Source organism: Lissotriton helveticus, chromosome 10, assembly GCF_964261635.1.
Source record: "Lissotriton helveticus chromosome 10, aLisHel1.1, whole genome shotgun sequence".
NCBI classification, from domain to species: Eukaryota; Metazoa; Chordata; class Amphibia; order Caudata; family Salamandridae; genus Lissotriton; species Lissotriton helveticus.
The window spans coordinates 941,994,389-942,017,953 of record NC_136071.1 but is presented as its reverse complement, the minus strand read 5'-3'; the positions used below and the strand labels follow the sequence as shown (position 1 = coordinate 942,017,953).

General features: G+C 44.7%; 1 protein-coding gene across 9 annotated transcripts in view; it reads left to right on the top strand.

The window, feature by feature from the left end:
- The first annotated feature begins 3,673 nt into the window (after window positions 1-3,673).
- MINDY3 (MINDY lysine 48 deubiquitinase 3) overlaps window positions 3,674-23,565 on the top strand; it is a 213,025-nt gene continuing 193,133 nt past the window's right edge. For 2 of the 9 annotated variants that reach the window (XM_078663611.1, XM_078663608.1), the window contains exon 1: window positions 3,674-3,767. Coding sequence is in view for 1 of the 9 variants with exons in the window: in XM_078663613.1 (XP_078519739.1) it covers window positions 3,868-3,907 (40 nt within the window). In the remaining 8 variants the exon portion in view is untranslated. Of the gene's footprint in view, window positions 3,908-23,565 lie in introns of all 9 variants that reach the window. The other 7 variants (XM_078663607.1, XM_078663614.1, XM_078663612.1 and 4 more) reach the window with 6 other exon arrangements.

The following is a 23,565-nucleotide window of genomic DNA, read 5'->3' as shown; positions in this document are numbered from 1 at the left end:
TATCCATAAATGTATCCAAGCACACATCGTCCATACATCTATCCATCCATGTATCATGCAGGATCCATCCATCCATCCTGAACTGTCTATCATCCAAGCACCCATCTATCTATTTTTCCATTTATCCATCTTTACATCCAAGAGCCACCCATGTGTCCATCATTCCTTGCTCCCACAAGGATTCTTCCCTTTATGAGTATTCATTCCTTTTACCTGTCCTGGCCATACATCCGAACCTCCATCTGTCCATCCGTCCATTCATCCATGCAAGCACCCATGTCAATCCATTCATCTAGCAACCCATCCATTCATCAAGATTCATACATCCTCTGATCTATATAATAATTGAAACATCGAGGTACTCAATTGAAATGAAAATCTGCTATGTAAGTAACAAGCATTGGCATAGCCAATAGGTCTCGCCTTTGGGGCCTTATAAGTGTTTAGCCAGAGCTATTGACTTTGCCAATGTCTTCAAGCTGTGCTGTAGAGAAGTGTGGCTGCTGTGCAGCATGCTGAAAAGTTGTAATAAAAAAGTGTCAAAAGCATTTTTGTTACCTTATATATGACCAAGAAGGAATTATGTACAACTGAACTATCATATTTAAAAAAGTATTTACAATTTAAAAAATCCTCAGTTTTCTTTTGTTCTTGCAATGCTGGCAACTTGTTTCTGCCTATTCCAATAGTTGTTTGTTAAAGCTTTTTTTTGAGGGGGAATAAACAATCGGAGGGTGAAGGTTGGCAACTAGTACCTGTATTATAACACTAGCAGCGACCAGACGCTAGGGGAGACTCAACAGATGCCAGATTCTGAGAGCAAGCTGAGGTTGAGCTGAGTGATGCTGAGGTGGAAGTGGTGGTGGTGGTGACTGGTGCAGAGACGATGCTGAGATGATGCTGAATGATACTCAGGTCTTGCTGAGTGATGATGATGTGGTGGTATACTAGTGCAAAGGTGATGCTGAGTGATACTGATGTGGTGCTGAGTGATGCTGTGGTGGTGCTGAGTGATATTTTTGGGGCATTGAGTGATGCTGTGGTGGTGCTGAGTGATGCTGTGGTAGCGCTGAGTGATGCTGTGGTGGTGCTGAGTGATATTGTTGTGGCACTGAGTAATGCTGTCGTGGCGCTGAGTGATGCTGTGGCGGCCTTGAGTGATGCTGTTGTGGTGCTAAGTGATGCAGTGGTGGTGCTAAGTGATGCTGTGGTGGCGCTGAGTGATTCTGTGGTGGCGCTGAGTGAATCTGTGGTGGCCCTGAGTGATGCTGTGGTGGTGCTGAGTGATGCTGTTGTGGTGCTGAGTGATGCTGTGGTTGCGCTGAGTGATGCTGTGCTGCTGCTGAGTGATGCTGTGGTAGTGCTGAGTGATATTGTCGTGGCACTGAATGATGCTGTGGTGGTGCTGAGTGATGCGTTGGTGGTGCTAAGTGATGCTGTGGTGACCCTGAGTGATGCTGTTGTGGCCCTGAGTGATGCTGTGGTGGCCCTGAGGAATGCTGTGGTGGGGCTGAGTGATATTGTTGTGGCACTGAGTGATGCTGTGGTGGTGCTGAGTGATGCTGTGGTGGCCCTGAGTGATGCTGTGGTGGCGCTGAGTGATATTGTTGTGGCACTGAGTGATGCTATGGTGGCGCTGAGTGATGCTGTGGTGGTGCTGAGTGATGCTGTGGTGGTGCTGAGTGATACGTTGGTGGTGCTGAGTGATGCTGTGGTGGCACTGAGTGATGCTGTGGTAGTGCTGAGTGATGCTGTGGTGGAGCTGAGGGATGCTGTGGTGACCCTGAGTGATGCTGTGGTGATGCTGGGAAATGCTGTGGTGGTGCTGAGTGATGCTGTGGTGGTGCTGAGTGATGCTGTGGTGGTGCTGAGTGATGCTGTGGTGGCACTGAGTGATGCTGTGGTGGTGCTGAGTGATGCTGTGGTGGTGCTGAGTGATACTGTTGTGGCACTTGCTGTGGTGGTGCTGAGTGATATTGTTGTGGCACTGAGTGATGCTGTGGTGGCGTTGAGTGATGCTGTTGTAGCGCGGAGTGATGCTGTGGTGGTGCTGAGTGATGCTGTTGTGGCACTGAGTGATATTGTTGTGGCACTGAGTGATGCTGTGGTGGCCCTGAGTGATGCTGTGGTGGTGCTAAGTGATGCTGTGGTGGTGCTGAGGGATGCTGTTGTGGTGCTGTGTGATGCTGTGGTGGTGCTGAGTGATGCTGCATGATGCTGTGGTGGCCCTGAGTGATGCTGTGGTGGTGCTGAGTGATGCTGCTGCATAATTACACCAACTTCACGTAATCTACATTAAAGGTTATTCTATTGGTCTTTTGACGAAGCCTGCGTGAGCCGTAGCCCCGCCTGTAGGGTAGAGGAGTGCAAACTAGAACCATGCCCCTTGGAGCACTGTTGAGTGTAAACAGATTGTTGTAAACTCCGTTTTACACTGCAATCTTGCACGCTTCAACAGTATTTTGCAGATTTAACAGTATGAGAGGTGAGGCCCATATCAGGGGCAAAGTAAAGCATCACTTCCGCCCACAATTGTCAGTCAAATATGAAAACACACGAGAAGCTCCTGCGACTTGCAAGTCCCATCCTGAAAACGAGTGACGCCATGACTCTGCTGTTGAAGGGCACTGCGCGTAGTCTTTCAGCAGATGCTGTTGGCCGATGGGTAGGCGGGCTAAGGGAACAAACGGTTGTTTCATTGGGTACTGTGATGTGGCGTGGGAAAGGCAGGTAACTTGATTGACACTATAAGCAAGTTGCTTGTACTTGCAGGCTGCAGCGGGAGAGAGAGGCGGAGGGGTGCACCCGCGAGTGGTGCGCGCGCTGGGGAGAGCAGTCCGCTCTTTTTCAAAGCACATACTTGTGCTTGTAGTGGCCGCTGCGCACTCCCGCAAGACGTATGCCGCCAGAAGCATGAGTATGTGCTTTGAAAAAGAGCTGCACGACGGCTAAAGGTCTCATATGTAGCGCATGCGCGCTGTGTAGGCGAGACCTAAAAAATTTAGTCATATTATTGAGAGGAAAATAGTAAAAAAAAAAAAAGCAAACCATAATAAAACCCAGACATAAAAATAGCACAAGCAACAAACTACAGCTTTTCAAATGCCCTACAATGTTACTGGGTACTATTAAAATATCCAATTATTGCATTTGGTGCTTAATAACCTTTGACGCTGCACTGAAAGCCAGTTCTGATACTTCCATCACGTAGCTAGCTGCATCATGAAGAATGCTGTAAGAAGTAAAATAAATGTGTCAAAATCAGGGGCAAATGTTGTCTGCTATCAGTTCAATAATGGACAATGGACATCAGGCACAAATCACGGACAGTCCATGAAATGTATGGACAGTCATTGAAATTTACGGACAGATGGAGAAACTGTTAGGCAAGTCTGAAATTATTTTACTCTGCGCTGTTCTTGTGGTTTTTCCCCCCGTGGATGTGGAGAGTGAAACTATATAGAAAACGACATGTCCCAGAATGCAATGCGCGGTGGACTGTTGAAGCAGCTTCAAAATAAACATTTAATTTACTGCACCAATCACACATTCAGTTGTTGGACTTTTCCCGTGTAGCATTCCTGTGCCCAGGCTGACTTTGTTTTCGCTTTGTCTGTATCAATTCGACTACTAAAACGAAAGCTGGGCGACAACCGTGATTTCTACGTACTTCCAGTGGCGCCGGAAGTTACGTCACCTGCAAAGTCTTTTGTTTTGGTGCACCTGCAAGAGTGAGATGGTGGAGAGCCATTGTGGTCTTTTGAAGTGTGGGTATGGCGTTTCTCGTGCTTTTCGTTTTCTGCAAGCAGACATACCTTGAGTGCGTGGTTGGGAAAATATTTTATAAGCTAAGCACGCGGAGATCAGATGAGATCGGATTCTCATCTCTGCCAGGAGGACGAGTCGGGTAATAATTGATTTCTGTTTTGGATGGCAATTTTTCTTGGCTTCTGCTGTCCGTTTCAGGGAGACGTTTTTCAAGTTCTCCACGGGACACAAACAAACACGGCATAAAATGAAATACGACGCTTAATGGCACAAACTGTCATTTTGTAAACATCTAAAATTAGTTGTATGTTACATGCGTAATTTCTTGCTTGGGCGATCAGTAGACGCTGGTGTGTAGTGTAACTGTAATTTTTGAGGTGTATAATAAGTCTTTGAGCACTTTATTTTCTTCTAAATTAATTAGTGGCTTGAAGTAGATATCGGTGGTGCTGTAGGTGTTCTAGCGGATGTATAATGTTCTAGACAGACAAAATACATTTTTCCTTTCAGATTGGACTGAAAATTCGAGTATTTGTAAAAGGCATCCTAAAGTTACATTTTATTCAGAAGGTTTAAAATAGAGGAGCCAGTGCTGGTGATGTTTTGGACCGTTTACCTACAGGGGAAGGGATACGATGCAAAGTAAACGCGTTATGAGCAGATTCTGCCTTCCACACCAATGCGCCCTTTTACTGAACACTGTTGATTTCATTCATAGTAAACACTGAGATGTGTGTGAGTACACCTCACAACACAGCAGACCGCAGCTAATTTAGGGCTGTACAAAAGTTAGTGGTAGGTGTGGAAAACCTACCTAGGATCGGGGTAACATCGAAATCTGGCTAGTCCTCTCACTGCGTTTGCTGGCTAATTATCTGCAGCGGGGTAGAATTTGCTAGTTTTATAAACGTCTATCAATACTAGTGCATATGTTATATATGTGCGGCACATGCGTTCAAGTGAATTTGAGTTTATGTAAGGGGTTCTTGCCAGACCAAAGAACATATATTAATTCTGAACTTTGTGCACAACGGTTGTACTTGCATTCTAGTACACAGTGCGACCAACAATTGGCGCAGGTAAACATTGTCTAGTTGTTTGTACAGAACAGAAGTGTAAAATAGTGTATGCATGCCAGTGCATACTTGACAAGAAATACAGGTTTCCAGTGTCTTGTTGTGAGTACCGTGTGTGTATATCTATTTGTGTGCATGTGTTTGTTTCAGAGTTGTAGTGACATGTGTTGGAACAATAGGAGTGTGTTAGTTTTAACAGTTTGAGAGTTTCGATTATTAAGAAAGGAGAGAGGCTAGACTGTACAGGGACATCTTAAGAATTTTTGCGGTGGGTGGAGGGGAGGCTAGCCAAACATAATTTAGGGGCCCTGCTCAGAACAACTCTGAATTATCCATTTTCAGCCCATTCACACCCTCAAGCAACTATGGCCCCATCACTGACAAACAACCCTCTTTGTTGGTTCCCAAAGCGTTAAGGGCGCCTAAGGCCTCAGGGGGCCTCCATTCAGTGCAAAGGCTTCGAATATGTGAGATATTGGAGACCTGGGTGCCCTTTTCATATTGTGCAAGTGGGCCCATTATTTATGTTATGCCACTGTCTGGGACTGTCCTGAGAGCTTAATGATGGGGCTCCTAGAAAGGAGGGGGCCCTGGGCCAGAGCCCACTTTGCCCAAACCTTAACATGTCTCTGCTGTTGTAGAGGGCAATATCATGCACGGGGATGGGTGAGAGTCAAGTGTTCGCTCAAGTTAAAAAAAATTCCAGTATGTGCGGCCTGACAGAAGGTTCTTGTTTGTAAGCTCTGCATGCTTCCAAATAACACCACCTTTTCCACAAAATTTAAGCAAGAGTCAGTCATATCGCAAGGTAGTACATTTGTCTTCTGAATTAGCCCTGTTAAGAGTTTCAACGGAAGTAACTTAGGAGTATAAGAGACACAAATACCCAGTAATATGCATTACAGATTGTGGTAAACTGTTGCTTACTTGGCAGACACATTACAAATTCCTGTTCTGACTTTCATGTACGTGACTATTTATCAGCAGGGCAGTAGCCCTGATGCGTTTTATGGGAGCTGACAATTAGTTAAAATGATGGGGTCCTTCAGTTTCATACTCAAATTAATTTTCACAAAAATATCAATGTACTGAAAGGCCCTACTAGAAATGGTGTTTCTGAATGGACAACTGAGCTCTGAAGTGTGTGCGATCTGATGAGGCGTTGAAGGGACATTTGTGTAAAAAAATTGCTTTACTTATGGTCTGGGTAGTACTAAAATCTATATTTTGGAAGCACCATTTTATCGTAGAAACTTTTCCGTATTTTGTAGCAGTTTATCTTACACTGTACTGCAAGTATAAAATAATGACTTGCATATTCAGTGCTTTCTGTCACAGGCTGTGACCTCGTAGCACTAAAAATAAACAAATCAGTCTTCTCCACTGCACCAACCAAGGTTTAATTCTGTGGCTCTCTAGTTACACACAGACCTTTGCAGTGCATTAAGTAATAGAGGTTGCCTAATGTAATGTAGTGCATTTCCCACTGAGTAACAAGTTTATTTATTTATTTTATATTTAAGCTGCCCATTGTTTTAATGTACCTCCCTGGCAGTGAAAAACTCACAGAATATTTTGGTTTTAGCCACACCTCTGACCACGCTCACACTCCCAACAGCAGCAAACTAATATAACGAGGAATCCGATTTTGCTCAAATAGATGTCTGTTTTCATAATGTGCCTGTGCAGATCTTTGTATAATGATAGATTTGCCACACAATCCGCCTTCTGCTGCATAATCAGATTATAACAAAAAAAATTGTTTATAGCTCAGCCGGTTCAAAAGTTGCTAAAAAGCAGTGGTACTTGTTGCCACGCAGTAGAAGGCCCTTTGCAAAGCTGGACTGGTTAGCTTTTTGTTGCTAAGGGCTATATTTGGGTGTTAAACTGGTAGTAATAAGGTGCAACCAAAAATTGACCATCTCTCTGGAGAAAAACAGGCACACCCATCACATTAGTTCAGAAACTGGTTATCATCCCAAAAAGTTCTGTCAAAGTATATTTTATGTGTGCAAAATAAAGTACCATTGTGCATTTTTGAGTAATTAGTTCAAACAATTTTTCAAAACAATGTGGTAAGCCCCTGACACCGAACCTCAGTCGCCCACAAACCTTTGGTTTGCTAAGCACGGTTTAATATTATTTCCCCACTGTAAAAAAATTATTTGCAGTGAGAATTGGTAACGTTTATCGTTGTCTATGATGAGGAGTACCAGGTTCTAGAAATGTCGTCAAGAGGGGGTTCTTACACCCAAACAAAATGACCAATGGGTCTCTGCATCAAATGTTTGAAGACCTCTGCCACTATTGTGTGTCTTGGACAGTAGCGCAAAATATTAGGTGAAGCATGCCCAGGAATGATAGAGCTGTCATCCTTCAACTTTAGATATTTCATTACTGTATACAGTATGATGCAGAGGTATACACACACTTACTCACTCACTGTTAGCTTTTCTTCATCCACCTCCCTCCTTTCCTGTTCTCCACTCTCCTTTCATGCACTGCCCGTTTTTCTTTTCTCTCCACTCTGCCCTCACTAATTGCTTTTCACTGTACTGTATTACCCTTCTGCTCTCTTCTCTCTCCCCATTTACTCTGGCATCTTTAATCCCCATTTTTCATTCACATCATATTTCTTTCTTCCACTCCAATCTCATCTTCCCCCATATATCTCTTATCCTACCTCACGCTCCCTTTTCTGTTTTTCCTTCTCGCACCTATCTTTCATGGTTTACACCTGACTGCTTCCTCCCTTCTTCACTACTCTTCCCTATTCCTCAAGTTGAGAAGGTGTCTGCTCGTTGTACTCCATGCCCAATAAAATAGTGCAATGATGATTCGTGCTTTGTGAGAATGTTTTTAGAATATTGGGTAGTACTGATTTCCTCCATTAGAACTGTGTTCCGGAATTAATTGCCCAGCCCAATTCTCACTCAGACTCCTGGCAAACCATAGCATGCAGTCTTCTACAGACAGTGCACAAAACAACTGAAAGCACCCCCTCACCCCTCTTTCCTGGGCTACTAGATCACTAAACTGCGGGCTTCAGCCAGCACAGGCCACAAAGCTCAGAATCGCTCACTCAAGAGAATCCTATTGCTTTGCAATGGTGACAGCTAGACCACAGTCTGGTAAGAATCTCATGGCGTCTTGCACTGGCACCATTACATGAAATTTACAAAAATCCTTGGAGACCTGCCATTTCTGCCAGGTTCAGCCAAAACTCATTGACCTGCTGATGGGGTTCCTAGTACCACCCTCATTTCGGGCTATGTGTATCTACCTTTTTAGGTCGAGCCTAAGGCAACGCGCTAGCGTTGCTTAAAAGATGACCTCTTGGAATCACTCGGAACTTTTTCAGAAACTCGTGCATGTACTGCACTGTTTCCAATGAGCACTCGTGCATGTACGGCGTTCACCTTGCGGGAGCGAGCAGCGGCACCATCTGTTTTCAATTATCACGCCCGCGCTTGTTTACATCTGCCTGTCTTGTGGTTGCGTTTATTGGAAACAGATGGCGCTTGCGTTCACTTTTGGGGCCTCGCATTTCTTATTGACCTCCCTTGTTTCCTCATGCGAGATCCAAAGCTCCAGAGCCTCACGGGCCCAGCCCGGCAAGCATTTAATGCTTCATGAAAAGGGTGAACAGAGCGAACTTTAAACAAAGCCCTCTCGCTAGGCTCTTCCCTCTTCAACTTAGTCATGTCCGACGTGACGGGCCCCATTCTATCCCAATTAGCAATTTACGACCTCCATTCTTAAATCTGGCCCATTCATTTTGTTTATTACACTGCCCGTTTTGTTTTTTCTCAATGCTTCTCTGGTTGTTTAAATGTTTGGCACATTTTCGCAAAAGTTAATCTGAGCGTGGATTTCCATTTTTTTTTTCTCCAGAAAATACGTTTTGCTTTGATGGTTTCTGCCAAAAATCTATGAACAGCACTTTTCGAATCTAATTTGTTAACCCTATCATGGCTCACTTGGAAGCGCTGCTAAAATTACAACATTGTTCTCTGTCCCTTGTAGTGGATAAGACTTCTGCCGACTAAAGTCCTTCCTGTTTTAATTTGCATTACTATAAGCCATGTAGTTGTGCTAGAATCGCCTTACTCTTCTCTTAAGGACAGGGCTATTTTAAGATACTGAGTGATTGTTGTGAAAACACAACTGAGTAACCTTATGTAGCGCTTTGTGTATTTTGGCAGTTACAAACCAGATTGACTTTCATATAAAGCAGCAGGCAGTTTGCCTTTAAGCGTGTTTGTGTCTTTGTGTGCGAGAAAATACATTTCTAAATTTAGGTGGTTTTGATGCCCTGGTTCACGCACGTCAGATTAGCTCTGCAAGAGCGATAATAATAGAGAATTATTTTTTTTAATCTGGCATCCAATTCGGCGATTCTTAATGTATCTGCCCCAAAAGGATGAAAGCAAAAAAGAACAATTGATGGACAGAATGCAGGACAATGTCATACATTCCTCCCAGTACAGAGATCTGGGCCTACATCCATAGTTTTTTTGCTCGCCATTCCAGTTTGGACTCAGCCATATGCATATCGGTCTTGAACCTGCACCCAATGGGAACAGTTCAGCCCGAACCGCCAGGCCAGGTCTTCCCTGGACTAGAAACAAGCATCCTAGGACCGGTTTCGGGCTTTCAGCCCTCATCAGGCAGGATAGCTTGACTCCAGTGGCATGGAGAGCACAGGACTCCCGTCTGAGCATTCCCGTCACACTCTGGGTGACAAATGCAAAAAGAACAATTGATGGACAGAGTGCAGAACAATGTCATACATTCACCCCAGTACAGAGATCTGGGCCTAAATCCATCGTTTTTTTGCTCACCATTCCATTCTGGACCTAGCCATATGCAAATCAGTATTGACCCTGAGTCCAATGGAAACAGTTCAGCCCGAACTGCCAGGCCAGGTCCAAGCTGGACTGGAAACAAGCATCCTAAGACCGGTTTCTGTCTGGTTTTAGAGTGACAGGAGCAGCAGATGTTCATTACCACTAGACAGTCAACAAGGGGGGTTGAGGTGTGTTCTGCCTTTAGTGGGTGACTCCTAGCCAGGCTGAATAGACCTTTCTGCATTTAGAGTGTAGGGTGGAGTTTTCACTAGCAACTGAATAGGTTGCATCTGCTCTGCACAATGCCGTCTCCTCCTCCTGCAGTGAAGCTGGACCAGGGAGGACATAACTGATTACTGAGCTCAGAGACTCTTGAAACAAAGACTACAAAGAGAAAATAGGGTATCAGTAGTAGACCTTAAACCCCAGAACTTTAGATCACTTATGGAATCAAGAGGAATCTCAGCCAAGGAGAAGAACTGTGAGGAGGAGACTGCCCCTTTTTGTGTTGTGCTTTGTTGGGTTGGCCTGCAGTTGCTGCAGATGAGAAAATTGTCTGGACTTGCTGTGAACCTGCTTGAGCAGAATCTACAAGGGCTTGTGTGTGAATCTACAAGGGCTTGTGTGTGTGCTGTCCTCCTGTTCGGAGGTCTCGGGGACTAAAATACTTCACCCACAGCTTCCTTGCACTCAACTGAAGGAGTTCTGACCTTGCCAGGAGGTACCTATTCCAGTTCTGGGCCTCTGGACGTTGTTCCTGCTCCAGGAAACTGCCAAGAACTGAAGATCTGATGTAACTCAATGCTTCCCCCTCCTTGCGGCTCAATCTTCCGACGCAGCATTGCCACGAGGGAGAAATTCCTGACGCAAAGTCCTGTGTGGCCAAAAAATCGCTGCAGCACCTTCCAGCAGCCTGAGAAACTGCTGCTTGCCGAGTCCTGTGCACTGATCTCCGAAATCAAAGATCACCGCACTGACTCTAACGCAGGCCGTACTGGGCGGCAAGAAGAATTTAATGCATCGCAGGTCTACGGCTGGAAAAATGGATGCAGCACCTCGTTCACCGTAGCTGCATCACCTCCAGTGCATTTGGATTTTCCATGCATTGCCCATGTGTGCACCGAATCTACAACACTACTGGGGCAAACCGTTGCATCACTTTTCCTGCATGGCAGTAAGCGACTGACTCCCCACCTCCCCTAGAGCAAGGAACAGATGCATCACCTTCCTTGCAGCTGTTTTTGCTTGTAATTTTAACGCCTCCCAGATACTTTGTGCTAAAAGTGACGCATCCATAGTTTCCTATGGACGGAACTGTTTTTACCATCTAAAAGTCATATTTTGATATCTGTATGTTGGATTTTTGTCTTTTTGGTCTTGTTTGGTTTAGATACTTTAATTTTTCTAAACTGGTGTGGTGTCCATATGTTGTGTTTTTGACTGTTACTGTGGATTATATACAAATGCTTTACACATTTCCTCTGTAGTTTAGCCTGCCTGTTTGTGCCAAGCTACCAGAGGGTGAGCACAGGCATACTTAGAAGTGTACTTTACTCATCCTTACCAGAAGGAAGGGTCCTTACTTGGACAGGGTGTATACCACTTCCAACTAGTGACCCTCATTTCGAACAGGCATGCTTACTTTTTAAGATGTATATGCAGAGATTGCAGATCTTACTCTTAGGAACAGTTTTGTTGGAGATATTTATTTCAGTGCGTTCCTTCAGGGGACATTAATTAATTCAGATTTATAGCTTTTATATTGTCCAACAATGTTATTGGATGACTTTCATTCCCTGACTCTTCCCCTCATCCTTTCCTGACCCCTCCCAATCACTAAACACCGCCCATCTCTGTCCTCTGAACAGCCGCGGCGGTGACGTGGGGAGAGGGTGGGTGGAATGTGATGCAGTGTGCGCAACGAAATTCGTTTTTATTTATTTTTATGTTTACTTACCTGTTAAACTCCGTAATCCATACATTACTACCCCTCACCACGTCACCGCCCGGCCGGTACTCCCACTACCGGCCGCGGCTGCCTCTGAAACCCTTTACCACACCCAAACTACACCCATCCCTGATCCCTAAACTAAATCCATCCCTGAACCCTGAAATCCTATCTACTCCTACACTTCATCCTTCCTTGAAACCCCTCACTACCCCTAAAGGCCATGCAACCCTAAAATTAATCCCTCATAGCGCTCATCCATGAGCCCTAAAACCCTCACCACCCTACACTCTTCCCATCCCTGAGCCCTTAACCCCCTTTCTACGTCTAAACTCCAGCCATCGCTGAATCCTTAAAATCCTTCACACCCTAAACTCCACCCAATCCTGAATGCTAAAAACTCTTCACCATCCCTAACTTCTACCAGTCAATGGACTTAAAAAACCCCTCAGCACTCCTAAACTCCACCCATTCCTGAAACTTAAATTCCCTTTCAATGGCTGAACTCCACTCATTCCTGATAACAAAAATCCAATCAGGACCCCTAAACGTTACCTATCTTTGAACCCAAAAAACAGTCACTAATCCTAAACTCCACACAAGTTTAATGTAATTTTGGATTTTTCCTTAAATGTATCATTCCTTTAAAGTGTCACCTTTAATGTTCAATTTATTTGTATTTACTTAAAATTGTTTCACCAGATTTTGTTTCCTCCAATACTATTTTGCACACCGTGTCACCTCAGTAGATCCAGCCATATGCAAATAAGTCTTGTCCCTGCTCCAATGGGAATTGTCCAGCCCGAACAGCGAGGCCAGGCCCTCCCTAAAACGGTCACAAGCAACCCAGAGCCAGATATAGCTTGGTTCCAGTGACAGTGCCTGATGCACAAAGGTAAATTTGGACTTTTGGTCTAGGTTTAGACCAAAAGTCTGACTTTACTACTTTTTGGTATCCACAAGGGTAATTTACACGTGGTATCTTTACGTCGGAGATTGCACCCAGAGTGCGGTTGGGAATCTCTGCACCGGATGCAGAGTTTCCACCCGTGTGCAGGTGTAAAGATACCACTCGTAACTTACCTTTTGTGAATACCGAAAATTGTAAACTTTTGGACTAAGTTTACCTTTGTGAATCGGGCCCACACAATGTGCACAGGACCCACATCTGTGCATACTTGTCCCGTTTAGGGTGACACATAAAACGTACCCGAAATACTGCAGGAAATAATGCTTGAATTAATCTCAACCACTGGTAATTACTCGAGATGCATCCCAGTGAGGGAGGACCTGTTCTGGCAGTTTGGGCTGGTCTGCTTTCATTAGAGCAGGGTCACAACTAATTTGCAAATGGCTGTGTCCAAAGTGGGGTGGCGGGGTGTGCAAAATAATTATAGACTGGGATATGGCCCTAGTAATTATCAGTTGCTGAGATTAATTCAAGCATTCCATCCATTGATTTTCTTTTTTTTTTTATTCTTTTTTTTTTTTGTATAATTTAGTGCATTTCAGTTTGTATCTGCTTTCGACCATGTGCCCTAGGCCACAAGGCAGTTATCGGCTTGTGTATTCAGAGGATTTATTAAAGATGGCCGCTCAGGTCACATAATTGTAAGAGGTATCTGGGCTGCCATCTTGAGCAATGTTTCTAAGTTGTGTAGGTTTATTTCAGACATATACTATCTCTTGTGCTATTGCGGGTTCGAAGAGAAAAAGGAACCACTTTATATTTATACTAGCAGCCCGCCCCGACGTTGTCCGGGTATGAATTGCTGCCGGCCAGTAATATATTGTTTTGTAGGATTTCGTTTTTATAGCATTTCTTATCTGTGACAGGCCTGTGAAACGCTCAGATTCACAGTGCACTGCTGATGCACTTAAGTGTGCGCGTTCAGTAGTGTGTGAACTCGAGTTTCCCTACTTTATTTTTCCTTGCAATATTATATAGCGCGAACTCGACAACATGGCATGAGCACAATTTACATTACAGAAGAACACATTCATTTGTGGTAGGCACGGGGAGACAAAGCGATTTGCCTGGAATCACAGGATGTTGAGCTGATGCCGTGATTCGAACGTAGCTCCCCAGCTCTAAAGTTCGCAATTCTATAACTTGTGGCGGGAGGTTTGTCTAAAAGTGTATGCCGGTGCTGGCCATCAATGAGAGAGACCTGTGCATTTTTCAAATGGGTGGTGAAAAAATAGGAGTATGTTGCTGGAGATGTGGGCCGCCGTGCCACCAATGTACTTACCGGGGAGGGTAAACACCCATTATTCCGCAACTTTCTTTCCGCATACCATCACTCCGTATACTTTTATTACAAAAGTACCATGACTCCGCAATGCCATTATAACGCATGGCATTACATTTTGTATGCTTTTACCACGCATACATTTACAAAGAAATTCGTTGTAAATGCATGAATGGTAAAAGCATGTTTTCTTTTTTTAATGTTTGGATATGGTAAGGGTATAGGGGTATATGTTTGGGGTACTGAGGTATATGTTTTGGGGTGTTTGGGTATTTTAAGGGTTCAGATATAGTTTTGGGTTATGGGGTACAGGGGTAGTTTTAGGGTTTAGGGATAGGTATGGGTCTTGGGGTACAGGGGTATTTTTAGGGTTCAGCGCTAGGTTTGGGTTTTGGGGTATAGAGGTATTTTTAGGGTTCAGGGGTAGGTTTGGGTTTTGGGGTACAGGGGTATTTTAAGGGTACAGGGCTAGGTTTGGGTTTTGAGGTACAGGGGTATTTGTAGGGTTCAGGGCTAGGTTTGGGTTTTGGGGTACAGGGGTATTTTAGGGTTCAGGTGTAGGTTTGGGGTACAGGGTTATTTTTAGGGCTCAAGGCTAGGTTTGGGTTTTGGGGTACAGGGGTATTTCAGGGCTAGGTTTGGGGGTACAGGGGTATTAAGGGTTCAGGGCTAGGTTTGGGTTTTGGGGTACAGGGGTAGTTTAGGGTTAATGGGTGGTTTTGGGGTACAGTGGTATTTTTAGGGTTCAGGGCTAGGTTTGGGGTACAGGGGTATTTTTAGGGTTCAGGGGTAGGTTTGGGTTTTGGGGTACAGGGGTGTTTTTAGGGTTCAGTGGGTAGGCCAGGGGTATTTTAAGGGCTCAGGGCTAGGTTTGGGTTTTGGGGTACAGGGGTATTTTTAGGGTTCAGGGCTAGGTTTGGGTTTTGGGGTACATGGTATATTTATAGGGTTAAGATGGGTTAGTGTTTAAGGGTGTTGGGGTATTTTAAGGAGTAAGGGTGGGTTATGATTATGGGGTGCAGGGGTATTTAAAGGGAGCAGGGTGGGATTAGCACACGATATGAGACATGGCATGAAGGGCGGAACGTACCACACGCCCCCAGCGTTTGTCACGCCCCCCAGCACACGCCCACAGCACAACGCAGACACGCCCACAAGGGACTACTTTGCTGGCACAGTTCTTTTACCTTTTAAATGTATATGGTGGGCGTCTGCATAGCCTATGTCCTTCTGCTGCAACTGCCCTTTTCAACGCTGTATTGGGTGTTGTGATTGGTGCTGTGGTTCCTGAGATTACCCGCCTCAAAGGTTTGGGCTCTCTCTTTATTATATTAGTATAGATGAATGTAAACAAATCTATCTGAAGGGAACCCGCTGTCATAGCCCATCATTTCAAGAGATCAGAGTAGTTGCTGGATATGCTAATTAGCCTTCATCCCAGGGAGAAAACTATTTAATAGCTTGAAAATCCTATCTGAGCCTACACATTGTTTATGTTGTGTCACAGGTAGGTCATGCAACAGGTTACCTGGCATATTGGATTATTAGCTGGTACAAAGGACAGACTGCTTTGTCTATCGTATCTTCATACATTCTTTACATTAGTGATAATTGGGTCAAACAATAACAGCAAGTATGAATTGTAGTATTATGTCACATAATATTACATTCTCCTGTTTCATCTTCTCATTAAAACATGTAATTCATCATGATCAATTAGTCCTGCAATGGCCGTTTAGAATCTCAATGAATACAAAATTTTCTAGCTATCACAACAAGAATTTTAGATTCTATTAAGGACACGGAGGCGAGGATTATGCTTTCTCTATTTCTTTACTGCAAACACAGCAGCCAATTAGAGTAAAACCACAACAATAAAAAAACTACAATACCCATGAGGCTTTGAACCACGCCCCTTGTAACAGCCAATCACTGCATTATCAAGTATACAAAGTAGAGAGACACCAATCTGGCTTCCTCTTTTCTTTGCGCGAACTCAGTCCAATAAGAACAAATCAAAGTCTTAAACTCTCAACAGAGAGATGAACAGTTCCTTTAAGAATTCTAAACGGAGAATAATCCACAGCAAACTAAGACTTCCTCTTCTGTCAGGAAGGCAAGGTAGCTCCATCCGGAGTAGCCAATCAACTCTTGTTGGAATCATTTCCTAAAACAGAAAACAAGGTTGAGAAAGGGAGCCCACAACTTCATTTCTCATCGGGTGGGCATAAAAAGTTGTTAAAACACTTATAAAATCAAACAACTTAACAGTTGCATAAACTGTCCCCACGGGTAGGATAATCCTCACCTCCGTGTCCTTAATAGTATCTAAAATTCTTGTTGCGATAGCTAGAAAAGTTTGTATTCTATAGCAGGACTGGAGACTTCTGATTATGCTAGTTCAAAGCTCATCAATCACAGCATCAGAAACATGAGGAATAGGTTTATAATAAAAAAAATTAAACATAGAATCAGAAGACCAGTCAGCTGCTTTGAGGATGTCTTCCAGACGGGATCCTAACTTGTAGGCTTTGGAGGCCATAGCCCCTCTGGCAGAGTGGGCACCATTAACAGAAATGTCAATACTTGCCTCCGACATCACCCATCTAACCCACCTAGCTAAGGTGGCAGTAGAGACTGGTTTGAATGCCTTCTGGACAGAAATTAGCAACTGACCCAAAGGATCAGACGTGTGAACCAAAGTACGTTCTTCATAACACTTCAAACACTGTAAAACACATAACTTGTTATTATGAGGAAAGGAAGGATACTCCACTGAACGAGACATGGTCTTAGTCCGTCGTGTGATCTCAAAAGAGACACCCTGAGGAGAAAACATCCTACCAGCCAGGTCTAAAGCCCGAACATCAGACACTCGTCGACATGAAATGAGGCAAAGCAACATAGTAAGCTTGGCAGAAAGCTGCTTTAACGATAAATCAACATTAGCCGGCCAGGATTCCAACAGGGAGAGAACCTTAGAAACGTCCCATAAAGTGGAATACTTGGTCCGAGGAGGGTTGGCCACTCTGGACACCCTTAAGTAACTTACAAACCAGGGGATGCATCCCCACAGGCTTACCATCAATATGATCGTGCCCAGCAGAGATGGCATACCTGAAATTATTAACCGATCTGTACGCAAGGCCTGACTCTGCACATTCGGACAGGAAATTCTAAATCTCAGTTACATTAGATCCTACGGGATCCACCTTTCTTTGAAGGCACCAACCCACCCATCTCTTCCAAGAAACTGAATATCTTTTTCGGGTGGAAGGAGCCCACGCTTGGTGCATAAAGCTGGCAGCCGCCTGTGGAAGTCCTGCAATGCTCTCATGTCTCCTGAGAACGTCCACACCATCAGTACCAACTGATTTTGAAGGACCAGTGGATGGCCTGACCCCACTGGGTCCTGGAGGAGAGTCGGGAACACAGGAAGTTGGAACGGCAGATCCACAGATAACTCCAACAGTGTAGGAAACCACGACTGAGTCGTCCAAAACAGTGTCACCAACACTAATGAAGCCCCCTGACGACGGACAAAGGCTGCCACTCTCGGGATCAGAGCAAACGGAGGAAATGCATAATTCCTCTGCTGCCCCCAATGTAGAAGGAACGCATCAATTCCCATCGCCTTCAGATCCGGTCTCCAACTGAAGAACAGGGGAAGGTGGGCATTGAGGCGAGAGGCAAATAGGTCTATCTGGCAAGGGCTTCGCATATCCATGATCTGAGCAAAAAGCGAGGGGTGAAGTCTTCAATCGCTGTAGTCTCGAAGGAACCTGGAATTCCAATCGGCTACCTGATTAAGCTTCCCCGAGAGATATTCTGCCACCACAGAGATCTTGCGATCCAGGCAGAAATGCCAGAACTCCTTCACTATGTGGACTAGCATGCTGTACTTGGCCCCCCCCTAGGCGATTGATGTATCTCACCGCTGAGACATTGTCCATTCGCAGCAGGATGCAACAATTGCTCTTCAGGGGTGAGATAGATCTGATGGCAAAGGACCCTGCCAACAACTCTAGGCAGTTTATGTGCAACTTGAGTTCTTCTGCTGACCATCGTCCTCCTGTGGTAAATTCTCCACAACGAGCACCCCAACCCCACTGGCTGGCGTGTGATTCGACAACCACGTCCAGGGCGGCGCCAAAAATTGCTCGCCCATTCCAGGCCGTTATGTAGTCCACCCACCAGTGAAGCTCCTCTCGAGCTTCTGGGGATAAGGGAATGAGATGGTCGTAGTGGAACCTCTTTTGAATATAAAAGATTTTCAGTCTCTGAAGGGCCCTGTAATGCAAGGGGCCCGGAAAAATGGCTTGTATCGAGGAGACCAGAAGACCCACAATTCTTGCTAGAACCCTCAATGAAATCATTTCCTTGGACAGCGTGGATCTGATCCCCCTCTTTATGGACCTGATCTTGCTCCCTGGGAGGAGGAGCTGCGCTGAAACCGAGTCTATCAGGAATCCCAGAAATTCCATTCGCTGACTCGGTACCATCACAGATTTTTGGGTGTTGATGACAAACCCTAGATTCTGTAACAAGGACATCGTCCACTCCAAGTGTGTTAGGAGGAGATTCCGATCCTGTGCCAGAATTAACATGTCGTCTAGTTACACAATAAGGCGCACCCCCATCTCCGGGAGACTGGCTACCACTGGCATGAGGAGCTTGGTGAATACCCAAGGGGCTGAGGAGAGGCCAAATGGAAGAATCAGATACCGGAACCACCGCCCTTTCCAAGGAAATTGCAAGAATTTCTGATGTGGTGGGCAAACTGGGACAGTAAGGTAAGCGTCCTTCAAGTCCAGTCAGACCATCCAATCCTCTTCTAACAGGAAATCCCTTAAAAAATGGATGCCCTCCATCTTGAAGTGTCGATACACAACATAGGGATTGAAATCTCTTAAGTTCAATACTAGGCGTTGACCGCCGCCTTTCTTCTGAACCAAAAAGACGTTGCTCCAAAATCCTTCGGGGATGAAGGCTCCCACGGCAAGAGCCTGCTTGGCCAAAAGCTCTTCTAGTTCTGAGTCGATAAAACTCTGTTCTAGATAGGAAAAAAGGAGAGGGCGAGGGACACCTGACGGGGACACTGCAAAAGTTCTATCTGGTAGCTCTGTACGGTCTGAAGGACCCAAACATCTGAAGTGAGATTCGTCCAGTTTACCACAAAATGTAACAATCTGCCCCCTGGGGGAATCCATGGACACACAGGACTTACCATAGGATTGATTGTCGAAATTCTTATAACCTCGGTTGACACCCCGGTTAAAGCGGCCTCTGAAACCGCGTGATCTGGACGGGTAGAAACCAGCCTGGTCGGGTTCTTGGGTGTAACCTCTGCCACGTCTGGGGGCGTATCCTCTCTGAGGACTTGTGTTTGAGTAGCGGCCGGTCGAGCGTCCTCTGCCACGCCCGGCCCTACCAGAGACCTGATGTTGCACTCTTTTCAAGGAAGCCTGAGATTTGTCAAGGGAAGCGAACGTGCTTACAAATTTGGCGATATCTTTAACAAATTTGTCTCCAAACAATTGACCCTCAGCCAGGGGCCCTGGTTCCGATGATGCCAACTCCACCAGTTGTGGATCGATCCTGAGCAATGCAGATTTCCGTCGTTCCGAAGCCAAGGTGCAGTTTGCATTCCCTAACATGCAGATAGCTCTTTGTGCCCAACCAGCCAGGACCTCTGGATGGATGACGTCACCTGCATTCCCTAACATGCAGATAGCTCTTTGTGCCCAACCAACCAGGACCTCGGGATGGATGACGTCACCTGTCTCCTGAGCTTGGAGGGCCAATTCAAGAATCTTTGCCAAGGGACCCAAAAGGTCGAGGACCTTATCCTGGTACGCCCGAAGGGCGCTATCGATCCCCTTCTTGGGGTCCTTCTTGGGGTCCTTTTTATATTTCTTAAGAAAGGTGGACATCGAGGTATCGATGTCGGGTGTGAGAGCCACCTTGTGGGCTAAGTCTGACTTCTTTGTCAAAACCTTTCCTCAGATGGATCTGTAAGTATTCCGCCACTGCGGGGGAAGGCACCCAGTCTGAGGATCTAGGATGGACAATGTCCGAGGGGTCAAACATGAAGGGGGATGGGTTAACAGGGGAAGAAGCATGCTTATGCTTCTTTGTGAATTTGCGCGGTCTGGAAGTCTGGGAGGAATCTGTGTCAGTACTAGTATCAGTAGTGGTATCTGCAACGGGAATAGGAGAGGACTGTGGAAGGGGAAGGGAAAGGGAAGGAGCGGCATCGTTGGCGCTTTCTTTGAACTTATAAAGTGTAGCATAGGAGTGGACATGTGGCCAGGGGGACCCAGTGGACTCACGCGCTGTGGGAGCTGGGGCCTGATCAGAGCTAGACGGGGGATGGGTCTTGGAGCCAGCAGGGACAAGCAATTCCAACTTCTTAGCTAGGGGTAACAGGGCGGAACACAGGGCCTTATCTAATTTGGCGTCACGGTTCTTATCAATAATGTCCTCCATGGACTCTTCTTCGTAATACTCATTGTCACCCTGCTCGTGGCACGCAGCAACCTCCTCCTGGTAGGAATCAAATTCTGCCATCTTCCAATGGAAAATAAATCTCCACTCGTAAATCCCTAGAGGGAAGCTTAATTCTCAGCCCAGCAGGGTGTCGGTTGGGAGTAGTGTCGGGCGCAGGAGCCAAAATACAGTACTTAAAAGACACTCACAGATGCTGTAGTCCCACTCTGGGACTAATGGAGGAAATGCTCAAAACGCTGGTGTTGTATCCTAAAAGGCCCAATTTGGCTCCTGGCCTGCTGCGAGGTGTCCCCTGTTCAGCCCGGGGCAGTGCGTCTGAAGAGGCACTAATTTCGGGCTGCGCACGCGTAGACACACAAGTGAACCTGGGAGACTCGCGCTGCGATCCTGCGAAGGCTCCAACGTGCGCTCCCTCCCAGAGGTGGTGGCCAAACTCCTCCGGCTCGCTGACTGCGAGCAGGCAGGCAGAGCTGCCAGACGCAGGTGGAGGCACGGAGACCTACAGCGCAACACACGCTGAACAAAGGAACCAGAATGAAAGCGGGGGAAGCGCGCAGAATAACAACGCGCGGAGCAATACAAATTAATCCCACAAGGTATAAAGCTCAGCAATAACTCGCATAAATATTAAAACAGCAATACATGAGTGAAAATAAGCAAAATAAAGCACATACGTTATTACTAGTGCAAGTATACAGAGTAGAGAGGCACTTATCTGGGCTGCAAAGAAAGAGGAAGCCAGATTGGAGTCTCTCTACATTGTATACTTGATAATGATGATAGTTTCAAACAAATCCCCAAACTAACATTTGAAAAATATTGAACATCAGCAATAAATTGCAACAATTTAGGGCAATGAAAAAACATGAACGGAATCCGCAGCAGTACATCCACATCGGTTACATTTATCACCTCTTTTCGATTTCCATTTTGCCAATTTAGCAGGGGTATAATACAAATCGAATATAGACCTAAAGTGTTGACTTTTTAATGACCCATTAATCAGAACTTTGGTTGCTAATTCAATTACTCTAGTCATGACTACATTATCAATTCCGAGCTTTCTCCGCCACTTATCTTCAAAAATACCTATATCATCTTGTAGGCTGTTTAATAAAAGCTGATAAACTGGACCTATCTGTACTTTGACTCTTATGGCTTCTAATATATCAATTCTTTCTACCTTTAGCTGATCCTGCATCCTCATTTTATCCCCAAAACATCATATTTGTAAATACTTAAAGAAGTCTGTCCTGGCCAAATTATATTTATGCTGTAGCCAAGTAAAAGAGGCAATTTGGTCCCCCTAGCATAAATCTCCTAATACACATATCCCTGCTAAATGCCACCTATCCATCACCTGGTCCCTAAAAATATCTGGTAATGTGCGACAGGTGTTTAGAGGTGTTTAGCAATTCAGATTAGAATTCAAACCGATTCTAACCTTTAATCTTTTCCAGATTTCAAAAGCCGTCAATACTAAAATTTTAAATTTTGTTTTTTTATAATAACTGGGCTCCATTATTTTAACTAGACATTGTCTGGCCTCTTTGCCCAATATAATTTCTTAAATTGAGGGCCTAACAGGTTCTTCTATCATTACATCATGAAAGATCAAGACACCCATATGTTTCAACAATGCAGCCGAAAATTTGGAATCCCCCAACCCCCCCAACTCTAGGTAGTATACACCACTTCATTGCTCTACTGGAGCTACGATAGCCCCAGAAAATCCTAGAGCAAACCCTCTCAATTTTGACAAAAAAAAGAGGTTGGAAAAAGCAAAGGGATCGTTCGGAATAGATACAAACATTTCGGATAAATTAACATTTTTAGGACATTACTGCGACCATACAGAGAGAAGTGAAGATTATTCAGCCTTTCACGAGTTTTATTTACTGAGTCTACTATAGGATCCACATTCAATCGAACTATATCGTCTATCTTTGCTGAGATTTTAATACCTAAATAGAGGGCCTCAGAAGAAAAATTCATATCTATTGGCCGACCTACATCCGAATGAATTAGCTGCGTTTTGGCAATATTCAGTTTATAGCCGGAGTATGCCCCAAATCTTTCAGCCAATTCAACTATCTTTGGTAAAGCATTCTTAATATCTGTGGTTACAACAGCCACATCATCTGCAAATGCACATATCTTATATGCTACCTGATGTATCCTAACAAGGTTGATTCCTGCTTCTTTTTCTAATCTATTTAAAAAGGGCTCAATATAAAGAGTAAATAACAATGGGGAACAAGGGCAACCTTGCTTGGTCCCCCTTGTTATTGCCAAACTGCCAGAGAGACCCCGGAAATACGAACTGTAGCCTTCGGGTAGCTATATAGTGTTTGTATCGCATTAATGCATTCTTTAGGGAATCCTTTCCAACTTGGAGTGGACCATAAAAATTTCCAGGAAACCCTGTCAAATGCTTTTTTAGCATCTAACAGGGCTACCGCAAAAGGGGATCTTGTAGCTTGAACCCAGTCCAAGAGGTAAATAATCCTTTTCACATGATATGTTGTATCTCGATTTAAAATAAATCCATGCTGCCTTATTGAGACTAAACTTGGCATTAGATCATTCAATCTATTGGCTAATATCTTCGAGTACACTTTCCTGTCGGCGTTAATGAGCGAGATTGGCCTATATGATGCCCTATCAGTATCGGCCTTATCTTTCTTCTTAAAAATTACGATGGTTGCCATAGACCAGGATTCTGGGGGATTACCTGAAAAAGCTTGTTGAAATAGTTCTATCAATTCTGATTTTAGTGCTTTTCTGAAAGTACTATAAAATTCAAGGGGGATATTGTCCGGTCCCATAGCTTTTCCTGAAGCTAAGCCTAATAAAGCCGCTTCAATTTCTTCCCACGTTATAGGGGCTGCTAGCAGTGCTTTTTGTATTTCTGTGAGTTCTGTAGTATCTAAATTCTCCAAATATTCTACAGCGCCGTTTTCAGCTCACTCCCCATATATCGGTTCAGTATATAATACTTGATAGAAATCTTGAAATGCTTTTAATATGCCTGTTTTATATTCTTGCACAGCCCCCTTGAAGTCAAGAATCTTTGAAATATCATTATGTAAGTCCCTGAGAATATGGAGTGCCACCCTCCCCACCCCTCTTTTAGGTTGGAAAAAGAACACCATTTTCAA